Here is a 17,976-nt window from a genome sequence, read left to right on the forward strand (position 1 = left end):
ATTCAATTAGACCAAAAAAAAGTTAAAAATATTTGATAGACACAGCAGATGTGGTCTGCAGGTAGATAGAAGTTTTTCTAATACGAATCAGCAGGACCTCGACAACAGCTCATCAGCTGGTGGCACAGCCATTTCTCTTTAAAAAGCTATCTGCAGAATCCTAACTGGATCTGGCAGCACACTTTACAGGAAACTTCTGCAAAACAGACCCTAAATACAATGTGCAAGATGTTCCTTTTCCTTGCTGTTTCCAGTTCTTAGTGCAGAAGGAAAAGACAAATAGAATCATCATACCAATGTTAAGAATCCCTGAGTCAGTAAAACAGCAAAGATCATCTACTTCCAAATATGATCAACACGTAAGAAAAACATGACAGCAGGACAGCAAAAACTATATAGGTAGAAAAAAATGCAGGTTTTTTTTCTGTTCATTATCACAACTGGCTTGCCAAGGCTTATTGGCAAAAGGGAAATTGTCAGGTCTACATGGAATAATTAGTTCAGTGGCAGTTATCCTCAGGTGTGTAATATCCTCATATGTCAAGGTGTGTAATACATTTGTAATTTGTTAAGGTTTCTAAGCAAATGCACTTCAAGATAGTTTGCAGTTTGGGTTTGATGATGCATATTCAGCAGGTTGCTGTTATTTTAAACCACTTTGTGCAGTTCCAGTCCCCAGTGTATTAACTTCATATTGATTTTGCCAATATTGGAATCTCTTTGATAAATTGCAATGACTGATAAATTTGCCACTGTCCATTCAGACAGCTGCTCAGAGGAAAATACCTACAAGGAGCAGCATTATGGCTACAAGGAGTATCCACAGGGAACAGCATGAAAAGTCTGAAGACCATCTGCTCTGTAGAAGAAGCAGTCTGGATATACGCATGCATGTCAGATGTTAACATCAAACCTCTTACTGTGGTTGTGATGGCTTGGCGCTGATCTGCATAGCAGAGGACCAAACATGACTGTCTTCGGTACTGTCTGCTTCACCTGTGGTCATCTCCAACAACTGCAATATAAGTGGGCAACTCATCAGAAGACTCAAGGAAAAAAAAATTCCAAATGGAAACCTGATGTTGCTTTTCAGCATTTTTGCTATGCATCTCATGCAGCTAACTGTTTTGAGGTACAAGTACACCCACAGCAAATTTCTTCTCCGATAAGACCTTAAACAGCTACAAACAGGACTTAAACATGCATGAGTTCCTAAAACTTACATTTTAAAATGCATCTATGGCGAAATGATACACTCTTTATAGGAAGAGTATGGGAAAGGGAATGAATAAAGCACAAAATCATTTGGATGTGTAAATAAGGCGAGTTCTAAGGGTTTAATGGCTCTTTAAAATCTGTTGATTTTGTGGCATTAATGTTGAAAAATGTCTTTACGCTTTGCTGTAGCAGTGTATGTTCTGGGTAAGTCACTACTGTCTCTCACATAGACATATTTCAAAAAAACCTCACCCTTATATAATGAGTGAGATGAATGAGATACTTACTGATGACTGTATCATGAGGATACTTGTGCTAGATTTATTTATGAACACTAGTCCCAGAATGCTTTTGACTTGTATTAAATTGGCACTGGGATGATAGGTTTCCATACACGGTGTAAAGAAAGGCTCTCAGGGAAAAAAAAGCAGAGTAAGGTGAGAAGTCCCACTGCTGTCTGGTAGTGCACTCTGTGCTGGGTTAGTGCGAGTGCCTTAGAGCTTTTCTGTGCTCATGGGATATTCTGTTCTGGGGGAGGTAAGAAACTGCAGGGAGCTGTTCTGCAACGTTTTGATGAGAACCTCACTTTCTTTATTGGTCTTTGTGTTGAGAACAGAAGGGTCAAACACATAGTCAATGATGACTAGACATATGGATGCTATATCTGCGAGTGATGTTTCCTGTATGGAGCTGGTCAGAGGTCTTCCTGAGATTTCAGCAGAAGAAATCCCTGCTGTCTTTCTGTTACCCTGTCTGCTTTGTAACTCTTTCTTGATTGTTATGCACATTCATGACTGATTCTGATGTGGATACAATTTACAGAAAGCACAAAGTGGATTGAAAATGTGCTGTTTTACTTCTCGAAGCTTCTCTTTTGAAAGATCAGTGGTGACCGAGAGGTCAACTGCTTGACACATAAACTTGAAATTAGCAAATAGGTATGTTTTCAGAAGGCTCCTTGATTAGTCAGGCTGAGATGTCTCTTTGTTTCTCACTCTAGCCAACGTCTTAATGAGAGAGTGTCTGGGAGGAAATCTGGAAGGTAAAGCATCATAACATCATTGTAGTGGTTTCTTACTTGATTTGTAAAATGCTTATGTGATTTTTTTTCTGATAGTAGGTATAAAATTTAGTATTGACCATCAATGGCAAGGTTTTGACAGTGGGGAGGCTGTAGGGGAGGGGCTCTGTGGGAGGAGGCCAGGGAATGCCCTGGCTTCAGATGAGTCCACAATGCATGCACCGCAGAACATAGTTGAGCCTACCACCCAAACTGGTGGTGTCTGTGGGAACAATATTCAAGAAAGAGTAGAAGACACTAAAGAACGAAAGGAGGAGGAAATGAAAGAGTGAGAAACAGCACATGGAGCACCAGTTAGAGGAAGAGGTGCTCCATGGTGGAGCAGATATTCCTCTGAAGTAACTGCTGCCCATGAAGGACTCACACTGGAGAGATACTTCCTCAGAGGGGCTGTGGCTTGTGGATGAGCCCATGCTGAAGCAGGTACACCCCAAAGGCACTGCAGTCCTGCATGTCAGTGGCCTCATAGTCTTCCTTTACAACTTCTGACGAGTAATTTTGCCTTGTCTCTCACTTTTTGTAAGAGAAAAGCTGGAGGCAGTGGAGGGATGACAGGTCCTTGCTACAGAAAAGGGACTGTGGAGCTGAGATGGGCCAGTGACAAAATTGCTAGCAGCACAAACATATTTAGCATTTCTTCTGAGGGGACAGAGACTGGCCAAATCACTGACGTCAGTTAGTGTAACTGTAAAGTAATAATAGAATTGCTGACCTGGCATTAATATATTTAGCTAATTGCTATTTAACATCTGGTAGACCATAGGGCTGACGTTGCAAAAAATGTGGTTAAAGCAGGTGTAGAGTGAGGGTGGAGTGATCTGTTATCTCTGTATGAGCCCGGGAAGCTGACTCCTCAGAAAGGCAGCTGCCAGATGCCGATGGAGCGATGGGTTGCCTTTGGGATGGATTCAGAGCTGACTCCTCAGGGATGATGAACAATCTGGCTGCATAAATGAGGAAGTACAGAAGGTCACAGGTGACAGAAACTCAGAGGATAAAAGAAAAAATCAAAGACCAAGAGGTAGGCTCAGCAGAATAGGGTCAGCATTAAAGATCCCGCTGTCTGGGAATCTACAGCTATGAAGGTGTCACACCCCGAGGGAGACAGAGTAGGACCCAGAACTGTATTTAAACATTTAGTTCATTACCTATAATGTACAATTCTAAGTCAAGAATATTAGGCTTAAGTCTAACCAATATTAGCATCCTATAAGGATTTGTGAGGGACTATACGACCTGTACGGAGTTCAGTGATAAAGTCTTTAGATGTTTTGCGAATGCTCTGGTGTTCTGTGTTTGTAGATCGTTGACGTCGGTGGGGCATCTCAGACCAGCTGAGAGGGAGCTCCAATTAAGGCTTGCTCCTCTCATTCTCTTATAGTCCATTCTGGAGCAACAACATCTCGAGTGCCAGTTGTCCCATCTCCTACTTTGGTCAGTGGTGCCTGATGGTATGGGACACAGTGGATTGCTTAATCCCCACCAACCGTGTAGGAATCCAGAAAATCCAGGGTCACAGATAAGGATGTTTCCATCACAAAAACTCATAGTCTAAATCACCCAAGTACAACATATGTAGATTTCTTTTCACAAATCTTATTAATACCTCTGAGTCTTCGTTCTGAAATCTATGGTGTAAATCTGATGAGGGAGGGTGCGACGGGCGAGGGAAGCAAGCAGACGACTCAGTGTGAGTGATAAGGCAAGCTTCAACTTTATTCAAAATCAACCCGGATTATATACCTTAACATTCAAAAGATGCTTTGTGCTTTGTTATAGCTTAGACATGATTAGTTACTAAAACTATTTGTTCTTTATTAATTCATTGTCCCTTGTTAATTCATTGTTGCTATGTTGCTACTTCGAGCTCTGTTTATCTTCTTGCAGTTACAATTACAGTTGCAGTTGGGCTCGGTGCTCCATCTTGTTCCCTTGGGAAAGATTCGCTTGTCTTTCAGAAGTTTCTTCTTAGAGATTCCTCCTTGCATGCCTTCTTGTTCTTTTAGTCCATATCCACACTCAGAGTTTAACAAGGTTTCCATTTATACAATACGTGTCTCACAAAGCTTTTCTATTGAATCATGTCCTTGTTCACTTAACCATTCCCCAGCAGGAGGGGATGACCAGGCGCCAGTTTGGTCATCCTGATAGGCAAACGAGTGGCAGAGACATAATGGCTCATTCTCCCTGACTCATCCTTGCTGCACAGGTGGGCTTTGATATGGACGCTGATGTGGACTGGCCACCAGACCTCCATCTGGCCTCTCTCCACCCCGTGACTCAGAAAAACAGCAGCCCTCTTCAGCAGCTTCAAGAGGGGGAGGGATATGTCAGAAGGCAAGCATCTCCAGGCCACCATGACACATGAGGGAGGACACCCCTCATGACTGTGGATTCCAAGGACCAATAGCTGCATCTTGAACAGGAAGAACTCAGGATTTTGAGACTGCTTCTCATGCTGTGATAACACTGCTTTGCTAACATTTATTGTACCGGCATACTTGCTAAGTGTATCTTAGTTACATACTTGTTAGATTTAGGCAAACATAACTGGCATAGTTGTACGTCATAATTTCCTTGCCCCTGTAGTACTTGAGTCTGTTGGGCAATTTCTCAGAGTAGGAGACTGCAAACCATTTGGGCTGGAGCTTAGAAATGCAGAGACACGATGTGAAGAGACAGACAGACACCCAGCGTATGCATCTTGTGGAGCTGTCTTTGAAGACTGGAGGGGTATCAAAGGGTGCCTACACCACTTACAGTAAATCTATAAGGGGATTTATTCTGTCTTTCACGGTTAAGAAACTCATTTCTACCTTATGGTAAGGAAAAAAGATATTTTCCTAAAAGAAGGGGGAAGACGTTCTGCAGTCACTGGCTGACAATGGGGAACTAGCCTGCCTAGGAATTGCAGTAACCGGAAATAAAAGGAATTATTGTACAAAAGGATTAAAATGAAGAGAACAAAATTATTGTAAAAAGGATTTCAGAAAGGAGCAATCCCAAGACAGCTGGGCGAGAAAAGGCAGAAACTGCACAGGAAGAAAAAAAAAAAAAGTGTTTAAGTTGCAGAATATCCAGTGAAATTACAGTCTGGTATTAAACAGGGCTCTGGATATCACTGCTAAATCCACTAGATGACAGTGTGGAGACTGCATTGAGCCCAACAGAAAGATCTGTCCTTTACTGGCCTGTTGGCATTGTCTCACTTCTCTCTGCTATAAAATCAAGTTTTGCAATGTGCCTCTTCTTGTAGCCAGGGGCTTCATGTATGTCCACGTAGAGAAGGTGGTCTTAGTCAGTACTAATAATAAAAGTAATACTGGCATGAAAGAATTAACTGTCACTTCTCCAGCACTGGCTTGTTTTTTTTCCCTAGGCCCAGAGATCTGGGGGCTTGGATTAAAGTGGGGAGTGATAATGGAAAGTGAGCTGAAAGGTGATTGGACAACCACCGTCTCTCTGCTTTGCCTTGCATCTTTGCAGACAGTCACTCAGGTGGACAGGCCTGTTGAAATAAGAAAAGGGGTAATGGTTTTAAATTTAAAGAAGATAGATTTAGACTAGATGTAAGGAATAAACTTTAATGATGAGGGTGGCGAAACACTGGAATTGATTACTTAGAGAGGTGGTAGATGCCTTGTCCCTGAAAACATTCAAGGTCAGGTTGGATGGGGCTCTGAGCAACCTGATCTTGTTGAAGATATCCCTGCTCATCGCTGGGGGGCTTGGACTAGATGACCTTTATAGATCCCTTCCAACCCAAACTATTCTATGATTCTGTGCTTTTGTTTGCACACCATGAGCTGTCCCCATTGCTGCCTCAGTGCATTCCCACAGCGTGTGGTGCTTGGCACAGCCATCCCTCAGAGACCACAGACTGGTGCAGCAAAGAAAAATCTGCAAGGAAGAGAGCAGAAGACAGCGACAGTTGACAAGGATTAGACAGGTGGTACAGTTTTGGCTTCTGTGGCTTTTCCAGTTTTGTATGTAATGGTCAAAGCAATGTAAGAAAACTCGGGAAACACAGCAGATTTCCTTTCATAGCACAGGTTTCTCCTCACAGCCTCTTTCCAGCTAGGATGTGGTGTGACTCGCTGTACAGAAATTACCACTGTAGCTGTGGTGTGAAGGGCTACTAAGAGTTATGACTGAATATTTAATACTCAACTGGGATTTACACTACAGGAGAAATAAAATTGAAGCAAAGGCTGTATATGAATAAAAATCAGTGCAAACTAGGTTAATGTAAATAAAGTTATACATATATGTAACATAATTTTAATGACAACTCTGTCTGTTTTGAAAGTGTGCTGTCAGTATACTGGCAAGATACAAGCTAATGAGTCTGGAAATCTTGGCTGCTGTGATTAGCCTTGCATGAAGTTGATAGATGTGACATCTATTGATTAGTGCTCTCAAATACCCTTCATTTTGTAGGACTTCACATATTCTCACCCCAATATTGTCTGTTTCACACCAGTTCTGTGAGTTGTTCTTTCACCTTTCTTGCAACATTAATGGCTCCTATTCATGCTTCTGCAGTCCAGCCCAGAGAGGTTACAGTGGTGCCTTCTTATGGTGGCCTCCCTGGGGCAGGAGTGCTGGGGGGCAGGGTACAAACCATCTGGTGCGAGGGCACAAACCATTTGATTACTGTCTGTGGGGCTAAGGTGATCTGCCCCATCCCTTCTGCTCCATCTCGCTCTATTAAAAAGTGCCTTAGTTTGAGAGGTGAAATATTAATCTGTCGTACCATTTATTGTAGCGCAGCTTACTATGCACTGGAATCCCAAAGTGCCCTGAATTTATCTTAGCCTGATACAGATGCCTGAAACTGGCATTTGCCAGATGTCCTGGTGATTCTATAACACCCAGCGTTTCAGGATTTTTGATTAATGTTCTGCAGAATTTCGTCCTTATGTGGGAAAACATGAAATTCCACGAGTGAGAATGGATAGTTTTGCTTTTGCTCTGCTTTTTCTTTCCATTTAGGGGAAGACTTGTCAGTCTAATTTTCCTTACCACCCTTTCTGTAACTAGAAAGAGGAAAAGAAATACTGTGAGTGATCTCACTTAATAACCACCAATCTATGAGTCTTTCATGGCCTTCAGATCAAGCAGCTGTGCAAAGGAGGATTTAAAATCAGGATGTCTGTGAATCTTTCTTTTCATCTAAATTAACCACCATTAATTGCACTGCAATTTCATAAACAACTATATCAATCTCTTTACTTCTCGAATCCAGTATTATTTATCATTAAAGGCTTGCTTTGAACATAAAACTGTTAGGATGCCCTTTATTAGAATGGCTAACTGCAGCTCTCTTTCTAATGAATTTTTTGCTTTATGACTTGCTGCCTGAGTTTGGGCTCTTAGTTTAAATCACACAATTGATTCAGTGTTCAAAGTCAGTTTATCAGACCGTAGCTTTACGAAATTGCCTGCCAGCAGAGCAGTCTGGGCAGTGAAAAATTAGGATGGAAAACAAAGCAACCTTGTTATTTTTCTAAATTGCACAAGGTTTGGGGGCTGCTTCTGCAACATTTAAACTGCAGGAGAGAGAGGAGCCCAACAAAGCCAACAGCAAGCAATCCTCTGGAGTGACACTGCTTCTTTCTGGAATGGGTAATGAAGAGCCGGGGACTGTGGCAGGGTTTCTGACCAGTTTGTCACGTGACAGGCTCCCTTTTCCTATTTTTCCAATGAGGTGTCTGCACGCATCCACATTGTAAATCCATGTTGTTAGTGGAGTGTCGAGGGAATCTGGTAGCCCCCAGGAATGCCATTGTTTGTGCTATGAACAATGTGTGGTGAGTTGCCATGCCTGTCCTATAAAACTACGCAGCAGTGAAAGACGTTTTATTAGATACTGGTAGTTGAAATGATGATGAGAGACATCATCTGAGAGGATGAGGTTGTGATTGACATTTAAGGAAAAATGCTTGTCTTCCCTTAGCTAGCCTGGTCTTACCTGTGGTGCAGGAGACATCAAGGGATGATAAGAAGCGGGGACATTAAAAACTGTGCTGGAGACAGAGCTGGGAGTGGTGGATATATGGGATATCCGTGGTCCTGCAGTCAAGTGTAAAAGCTCACCTGCCTCTGCATTACTCAAGCCAGGGACTTATCACCTGCAAAATTGAGTTTATCTGCTTTTGTTTTTCAATATTATCAGTCACAGTATCTTGGCTGGGTCAAGGATTGGTTTCATGCATGCCTCAGTGGTTTGTAGATAGGAATAGAATTTTATCCTTTAACAAAAGCAATTTCACCTTGTAAAACCTCTTGGTACTTCTGGATGAAGTATTATCATTGCAAGTGCTTCCTGAATGTGCACAGTCTTAATTTCAGGTACCTGGCACTGCAAGGAAAGCCTGATTGTATGGCGATGCAGTATAAACTTACAAATACTCCTTGACTGCACAATGCTACCAAAAGCATTTTTATTTGCCAACAGAACAGAGACCTAAATAAACAGAAAACCCTGTTTTTTTAAGAAATATCTCATTTTATGTGTTCTCAGAGAAAAATTATTCATGTCAAATATACATCAGATCTATGTACAATTTTTAGCCACTTTTTATTGATTTTCTTTTACTTCTTTTAGAAATAAATTGAGGTTTGTTTACTAAAACTACATGTACTTCAGTGTTTTGGTGCTGAAATAAAAACCACTGGATTGCTATTTATGAAAATATCTTTATTTGAAAGCCACAGGAGAAAGAATAATGACACAAACTGTGGTAAGAAAAGCAGCACTATAATGCAGAGGATAAGTCCCATAAAAATAAGTTGCTGTAGTGAAGAGGAGACCGATACCTACCTAGGACATCAGGAAAAGTACTTTTCTTATTAGGGGAGGCTTCAAAGTAAATGCACAGACAGAAATGTTGGCAGCCACCTCATTCAACTCACGTGACAGGCTTCAAGACTATAAGAGGTAACTTCTAGAGCTGAGTGAAAAACAGATGAAGAAAACATCAATGTAACATTAGTTCTAATGTAAATTGGAAGGCAAATGTTTTCACCTCAAGATTTTGTTCTAGAAATGCTCAAAATTTATGTCCAAACAAAGCAGCCTGACATTGCTGAAAGGAAACACATTTTGCTGTAACTTGTTATGATATTACAGTAACACAAACAAAATTCTTGTTTTAGACAAGCTAGTGCAACCCCACTTCAAGTCTGTTTGTTGTGACTGGTAATAAAACGTGGGTCTACAGCAAAAGAACACTGCTGCACTGTGTAATAACCATGTGGATAACTTCAGGACCAAGTAATATTATGTGAAAAAGTAGTTCTTAATTTTAAACATGTTTGCTTAGAGTAATTTGTTGCATAGGGCTTTTCCAATATTGTGTATTGCATCTTGGATGTAGCTTTTTAGCACCCTGATGCTCACTGTAATGCAGAATTTCCAGGGAGAGTCCTATGGCCCCCACAATGCAGCATCCATGTTGTTTAAATAAAGAACACGCTAAATTATGGCAGGGAAGTAAAGATATTAAGAAGGAATGGAGATTGGCACTCTAATTTGTGTCATACAAGTCACTGCAATCAACAGTTGCAGTTCATTGTAGAAGTGTTTCGGAATTAAATATTTTGGGTCACTTAGAAGAATATTGAACTTTACTTCAACTTAAGTATATTCCGCATTGAGTTCATAAAGATAGTATTTAATTTCAATTATTCCAATTGTAAACTGAAATTTTTCCTATTGAAAAGCTTTAATTATGTAAAAGTAGCTTTTTATATCAAGAAATGAGCTAACTGTTCAATTCCCAAAAGACTTTAAATTGGCTGTTCCTGTTAGCAGTACAAAGCCCATACTACAGAAAATACAACCTGTTATCTTTGATCTTATTTGGGTTTCATCAGAAAGAAGAAAAAAATAATCAAGGCTACTCTGAACTGTAATTAAACTTTGTCCTCCTGTTGACCCAGATATCAAAAGCCACTTCTCCGTGTGAACTGGAAAAATCAAAGCTTGATATGACAAAAATGATACATCTGGGTTCAGAAACTAGCATGTAGTAACTATGTGGTTCTAATGGCGAAAAGAAATCAGAAATATATTACTTGCCAATTTGATGATAGTTGATGAAAAATGCATATCAGCAAAACCAGAAAGAGTCATAATGCATTACTTGCAATTAGAACCTTAGAACTTTTAGTTTGCTTTAAAAATTTTCTGAAAAGCAAATAAACAGAGAGCTAGTTAAAGTAGTCAGAATAGTTTGCCCCCCTAAGGAACCTATTCAATTATCTAAGCTTATAGCAAGCCTTGCACTACTTGACAAGCAAGGCATGGAAGTCCTTGAGGAAAGTCATCTAGTAGAAGATGACATGGAATTTTTTGAAAAAAGAGTTCATTGATGATCCATTTCTGGAAAAAAGTAAGAATGGGGAGATTCGGCCTGGAATCGGGTAGAGCAAAGCAGAAGGAGGATGCCTGGAGGGGTAGAGTGTTGAAAAATCTAAGGAAAGGAATTGCATGCAGGTCTTGCTGCTTTCCTTATCTTTGTATAATTTCTTGATCTTAAGAGTAAAGCTCGTGTTTTGATATTTCTCTGAAAGTTCTGAAAGTGAGTAAATTGCTCTATTACATCACCGACAAACAGGGCAACCAGACTCAGCCTGGGTTCACCACCTGGTGTATTCCCCAGCTTTGCAGAAGCTGCAGGTATAATATGAATAAGCCAGTGCTTCCTTTCTAGGTTAGGTATCTGAAGCACATCAAGTTGTTGCCTACAGAGTATTTATTCAGCATAGGAGCTAAGAGTCCTAGATGTGAAGGGTGCAAAGTTGAGGAACAGCCAAACCTTATTGCACAAACACAGGAAAATCAAAGTTTTGGGTCAGCATAGTCACTTCTCCAGATTAAGCTTATCCAGGGCTTTACCAGTTAGATTAAAGTTTATTCATTCTGGTAGGGTATTATGGCAGTAGATCATAAATGGACTAACAGACAGGTGATAGCATAGAATTATGAAAATCTGCAAATAGTGCTGTGTGTGCCTGTTCTGGATTTAAATTTGTTAATATAAATTAACTATGAACTTGTCATCAAAGTGAAAAGATGGAGTATTTACAGAAGAGGTGCAAAGTGGTATAATCTAAAAATAAAGTAGTTTGGGCTGAATAAGAGGAAAAATGGGGCCAAAACCTTCCAACTATCTCCAGTTTGCGTGTTTTGAAGATCATTTGACTGAGTTTGTTCTCCAGTGCTGCAAAATATTATGAGATCAAAAAGGCTGACCCATATGGAAATTTCTGTTGGAGCATAAAAGTTGATGCTGCTGCTTTTCTAGCACCAGGGAGGTTTGATAACAATGGAAATTACAGAAGCATGGAAAAATGCAGCTGAAGAAAACTATTTGAGGACAACTTCTTTTTCCAACATATCTTTCAAGTATATGTACGATGCTTCTGTTGCACTCTGACACCGGGGATACAGGTCTATGGGGGCAGGAAAATGTCATGAAAAGAAGTACATGAAATCTGTTAAGATTCTCTCTAAAAATGTATAAATGACTCCTTTCCCAAGGAAATATGCTGAAAAATTTCAGCTGAAATTGAAAAAATTCTGTTGAAATATGTTGAAACAAATCCAAACAAAATATGCATCACCTACTCTTAAGTTTTAGATTCTGGAAGGTTTTAAATAAATACAGACACTAAGTGGAAGCAAACCTTTGTTTTTGTGTCTTGGCTAATTAAATAGACTTTTCATTATATCAAGATACTACTTAGATCTGCATACATAGAAATGTGATATAAGCTTCATTAGTACATGTAATAACAAAAATGATAAATAATCACCCTCTTTAAAGAAAAATTTTCTGAAGTTGGAAGTCTCAGTGAAGATACAAACAAAATCTCTGGTATGTACCTGAACAATATGAAATAATTTTTAGATTGAAGTAGTAAATGCTAAGTATCCTGTGAATGGAGATAGATATTAAAATCTTTCCCAGGTCTGTATTATTTGAAGAATATTTTCTCTAAATATGCTACAGAGACACTGAAGTAAAACAGTTTATATTTTAGCTGAAGAAATAGGTTTCTTTTCTATTGCAGTACCTATCTGTCAAGATGGTCCTAGTAATTATCACTCCCTATCATAATGGAAATCAGATCTCTTGTAGCTGGATTTCCTAATACATCTTTGTCTGGGATGTGAGATGGAAGGTAAGCTGAATACTGATGCATAAGACAGTACATTATTTTAAGCCTACCTTAAATTCCTTGGCATAACTTTTACAAACAATGTGAAAAAATGACTGAGTTTAACATGGGATGCCCAGTCTTTAATTCACGCTATCATTTCTGTGCATTTCTTCAGTTACTATGATTTCAGTCATTTCTGAGTTCAGTCATTTAAAAAAAAATAAATCTAGTTTTTCCTCCTACCCTTGGTTAGGGAGAAAAACAACACATCTGATATTGTCATCATTTTTCCATACTGGCACTTCACAAAATGCAATTCTCCATGTGAAATCCTAGTCTTGCTGCTAACAATGGAAGAAGTTATGATTTCATTAGCATAGTGATTTCAGCCTCATAGAGACGATCTGCTTCCTTGTGTTCTGTTTTTTTTCTCATTTTTACAGTTTTCTGTTGTTCTGGGCAGCCTGATCTAGTGGGAGGTGTCCCTGCCTATGACAGGGGAGTTGGAACTAGATGATCTTTAAGCTCCCTCCCAACCCAAACTATTCTATGATTCTATGATTTCTCTTTTCTGACTACATTGTGTTTGTAAAGACTCATTCTGACCAAACAACAGACAACAGTTGTAGTGTATCAGAACAAAGATCTATATATCCTACCAGATACATTAAATAGCTACTCTAGCCAGTGATAGAGAGCAAAGAAAAAGTCCAGGGTAATCTTGGATTCATATTTTTTCCAAGTTCCTCTCTCAGTTTCCAAAAGTTTCTTACTTACAGACTTTCTGATCTGCAGATGGTATCTCTGTCATCTTGTCCAGCTGCTCTTGACACACCTTTCTTCCATAAACTTTTCTAGTAGCTTTTGGGATTTATCTATACCTCAAGCACCCAAACAAAACAGGATGTTATGTCCTGCAATGCGATTAGGCACTGCATGTGAATGTAGTTTCTTTCATCTGTTTTTGATTTGCTGCCTGATGATTTCATTTAGCGCCCCACAGTTCTTTTTTTCTTGAAAAATAATAACTAATTATTCCCTCACCACCCGCTCCACATATTTTATACTTTTCTAGACCTCTATCATGTCCTAAGGAATCTCTTTTCCAAGCTGAGGAAATGAAATATCTTCACTTTCTTTTACAACAGAAATTGTTTCCTATTTCTGACCAATCTGACCCTCCTTATCTGTACACTTTCTAGTTCCCATTTTTTAAGTGACCAGACTGTCACACAAGATTGGGTACACCATGGCTTTATAGAGTACCAAATTATAGTTTCTATTCTCTTCCTCGTCTGTTTTATGGTTGAGGAGTAGGAAGCTTCATCTTCCAGAGAATCAACTGTAATGATGTAGGAGAATACTTTACTTGGTGATAAATGCTGACCTGAGAACTTGTGATTTGGAACATATAATTAGGGTCACTCTTCACAATGTGCACTGCTCTGCATTCAGCGGTGCTGCATTCCTTCTGCCACTTTGTTAGCAATGCGGTACTGGGAGATATCTCTCTAACTCCTGGCTAGCAAGTTCAAGTCTGCCACTCTGAAGTACTAGCCCTATTGGAAAAAAAGACTACCCAAACCAAAAATTATAGAGGTTTTTATGCCAAATCTCACAGAAAAAGATAATTTTTTTTGTGTTTGATTACAGTGCTAAGCAGCCTAGAGTAAAAACTAATAAAAAACAACAAACAAAAAAACCCAAACAACAACAAAAAAAATAAAAAACAACGATTCTTTTTTTTTTTCAACTTTCTTTGCCTTCCTAATTATCAGGCAAACCATTTCCTTCAATTATAAACTGAAGGCAGAGGCTACAGATACGTCCTCTGGATGTAGAGTCTCCATGAGTAAAATTTTCAAGAACAGGCTAGACAGACAGCTGTGAAGAATGGCCAAACAACTGCTGTCGTAGGGAGATGTACGAGAGGTTTGTCTGAGATCTCCTCTGATTCTACAACTAGGATAGCCTTTGACATGGGATCAATACATTCACAATGAGTCCTTGCTTGCTTTGGCATATTTCATTATACTGAGTGAAAAATAATTGGTCTCATTGGTGAATAGTCCTTTTATATGTGTTTTTAAGGATAGGGATACAACACGTATATTTTATCAGTGTCTTCTCAGTACATAGCAGCTGAACCCAGCAGTAATGACAGTATTATTTAGATTAGAGTTTATATATAGAAATGCTGTGAATTTTCACTTTATTAACAGCTTTGCAGCAGACAAGATTCTTGTCTTTTATTTTTATGAGGTATAAATATGAAACTAAATTATCTGAAGAAGTGTAGCTTCTGTAGGACACCTCATATTGTCAGTGCCATGGCATCAAGGGAAGGCTGAGGAACGAAAGGAGTATAAAAGGGAATGGAGAGAGGACAAAAGAAAGAGGAATATGCAGAACACAGCGCTACGTAGTGTCAAAGGGGGATTTTAGAAAACCAAAGCTGCAAAGACCAAACAAGCAGTCTCCCAAGGAACCAAATATATTTGCTTGGGAACTATTGACATACAAACCTGAGAGAAAGAATAGAGAGCAGAAATGTATTGATGCCTACAGTAAGTAATTCTTGCAGTAGGCATCAGTTGTCTCTGTCCAGAAATGTCTGCAAATGACATAATGGAAAGTGCAGAAATACATTGGGAATTTACCACAGAAACCTACCTCTGTCATTTGAAAGACCAAACATTCACCCTGGGCACTGTACAGTTCTGTTGTCCCTATGTGTCAGCATGGAGATGTTTCAGTGATTATGATGATGAGATCCTTTCTGTGGAACAGGTAAATGTCATCTTTCGTGTATAAGAAGGTCTGCCATGTTCAGCATGAAGTATTGTTTAGAGAAGCACTGATTTATTTCAAAGATCATTCCTGACTCAAGGAACAGCCACCATTAAGAGAGAGACATTCAGTGACAACATCAGATCTGCATGATGTGCAGAAAATGAAACAAAAGGTAGAGAACTTTAAAGGATTTTTTAAGAATTCACACTGCCAGTCAGTACCTCACACTCTAAGAACTAAAGTAGTTAGCTTTGTAGAGGTTAACTGCAGCCAGTAGAAGCAGTTTAACAGTTTAGCCTGTCCGGTTTATGTGGGAGGTTGTTTGGGGAGCGATGCCTCAGGCAGTGCCTGCTCCCAGAGTCCCAGCATCCTGATCCTCCCTGCTCCCTGAGCCAGCCTGGAGAGCTTGAGATGCTGTGCACTGAAGAGGGTCAAGGAGGTGATCCACAGGGAAATTTTGGCCATCTATAATATTTTTTGCTTTTCTCTTTATACAGATCACCAGTTAAAAAGAAAACTAGGAGTCTCAGAGAAGCTAATGTAACCTCTGCTTACATTTATTGCATTATCATTACAACCACAGCTGATTAATAGCAATAGTTTAAAAGAAACTTTACTTAATAGTAATGTTCCTTTTCTGCTTAGGCTGCCAGCAGATTTCCCATATATGAACTCATTTTTCAACATCATTTTGTCTACCAGGCTTGCTATAATAGGCCTCACTTCATTTTTTAGTGCTTAGTCACCTAAGTAAGTATTCTTTTGATATTTTTATTCAGGCCTCTCTATCAAGACAGTAGAATCTGGAGCACATGAAGCCCAAGACTGAAGAGAGAGCTGTGTGCTGGGGCAGGCAGCTGTTTTGTCATCTCGAACAGGTCCTTTCCTGACATCTATTTCCCATGAGCATGGAAGCAGCAACGCATCATTGGCCATGTTTTCTGAAGGGCCAGGAAGGGAGGACTCATTTCACTCTTTGGTCATATCCCCAGACACTGCTGGCAAGGATTAGATGGCAGGTTGCCATCCCTGAATGTTGCACTGCATGTATGAATCCCTACCACCCTTAGTTTTGTCTCAGATCCACTGACAATTCCATTCTCAGACAGTCACTGAAATCTCACACATTTCCCACACGATTTCTGATTTTATTTTTATTTTCTTCTTATTGTCATATTTCTAAAGTCATCCTTGTCTGTTTTTCTAATTCTCATTCTCAACACAATCAGACCTGGTGGAATGCGTGATTCTCACTCTGTCCAACCTGAGTTTCCATATCAGGCTCTGGGCAGAAGCTCAGCACCAACATGTGATGGTTCCACCTTGAGCAATCTGCCTCCATGAGGTGTTGGACATCTTCAATGCAATGCTTCCTCTAGTCTTTATTATTCCCTGATGCTTAGGTACTGATAGCCAGATGTCAACGCAGGTCACCAGCCAAATCTGTCTACAATGCCACCTTCCCAGCAGTTTCAGATATTGTTTTCCAGTTGTTTGTTCTTCCATGGCCTGTCTCAAGGCTCATGGCACTCAGGTATTTGCATTACCCTATCAACCACGACTCATTACGGTCAGCAACTCAACACTTGATCAAGGCAAAGTCATGTATAAGTATATAAATAAATGTGTGCTTGTGGATGTTCAAGTCTTGTTCTGTACTTACTTAACATAAAATCTCTATTATTTGTTGCAAAAGACAATGAAAAAAATATTCTAGTTGCCCTTTTCTTTGAATAACGTTGAATGGTATGTATGAGTGTGCGTTTGTTCCAGCTTTCCATGGACTGGAGTAAAGGATGCCAGCTAACGGCCATAGAGGTCAGCCAAGAGTCACATCTCCCCTGACCGTTCCTATGAGGAATCACTTGTTCAAAACAAGTCCCTCATCCTGCTAATTAATTTTCAAAACATGTTTCTACTCTGACAGATCCCTTGCAGAGAGAATCTGTGACAAGTTTGCAAATCAACCCAGCCTTCTGCATCTAACATCAGTAAATTGCCAAATCTTTTAAAATGTAGCAGCTGCCATTTTCTCACAATATTAATGCTCTTAATGAAACGGAGAGAGAAGTGTTAATATTTGGTTTTCTCCTTTTAGCTGGGCACTTGTATTGTCTTCTCCATGGTGATGAATTTTCTTCTTGAAGTATGTTTCCTGCTTATTCAGTTGCTTGTCAACAACAGCTTTGGGTGTTTGGCAGCAGACATCAGAGCAGCTGGGAGTCAGGCAGAAGCAGGAGGACCATCAGGTGCCCGTGGTTGTACCAAATGCTCCAAAAGAGCATCCTTCTGATAAGCTTATGTCTATAACTGTGTTTGCATAGATTGTTCTATTCATATCATGAAGACGAATGCGATGATAATAGTTGCCTGATTCTTCACACAGCCCCAAAACACGTAAGATTCCTGAATTTATTAATCTTATAAGGACTGATAATGATAATAATCAGAAATTAATATTAAATATTATCAGGATATATTGCCTCTTTGCTCATCAAAGCAGGCAAGGATGAGAGATGCAATCAGAGACAATGTCAATAGCAGAACTGAAATTTTCTGCTACGCTGTACAGTCTGGTACCACAACTATAGTAAGATCTTTGCATGGACTTTGCTTGTATCTAGGTTTTCAGAAGATGATGTCACTAGTGTATTCAATATGGAACATCAGGGAGCAGTTACTTTTCAGGTTGTCCTATATAGCTGAGTTGT

General features: G+C 39.7%; 1 protein-coding gene across 2 annotated transcripts in view; it reads left to right on the top strand.

Annotated features, from left to right (window-relative positions):
* The window catches only part of RESF1 (retroelement silencing factor 1), a 61,758-nt gene extending 44,874 nt beyond the window's left edge, over positions 1 to 16,884 (top strand). Inside the window, exon 5 of one of the 2 annotated variants that reach the window (XM_054056349.1) lies at positions 16,045 to 16,884. In XM_054056349.1, coding sequence (XP_053912324.1) covers positions 16,045 to 16,094 — 50 coding nt within the window. In that variant the 3' untranslated portion in view covers positions 16,095 to 16,884. Of the gene's footprint in view, positions 1 to 764; positions 2,297 to 16,044 lie in introns of those variants that run through there. The other variant, XM_054056329.1, reaches the window with a different exon arrangement.
* Positions 16,885 to 17,976: the final 1,092 nt, after the last annotated feature.

The sequence above is a fragment of the Cuculus canorus genome, chromosome 1, assembly GCF_017976375.1.
Source record: "Cuculus canorus isolate bCucCan1 chromosome 1, bCucCan1.pri, whole genome shotgun sequence".
NCBI lineage: Eukaryota > Metazoa > Chordata > Aves > Cuculiformes > Cuculidae > Cuculus > Cuculus canorus.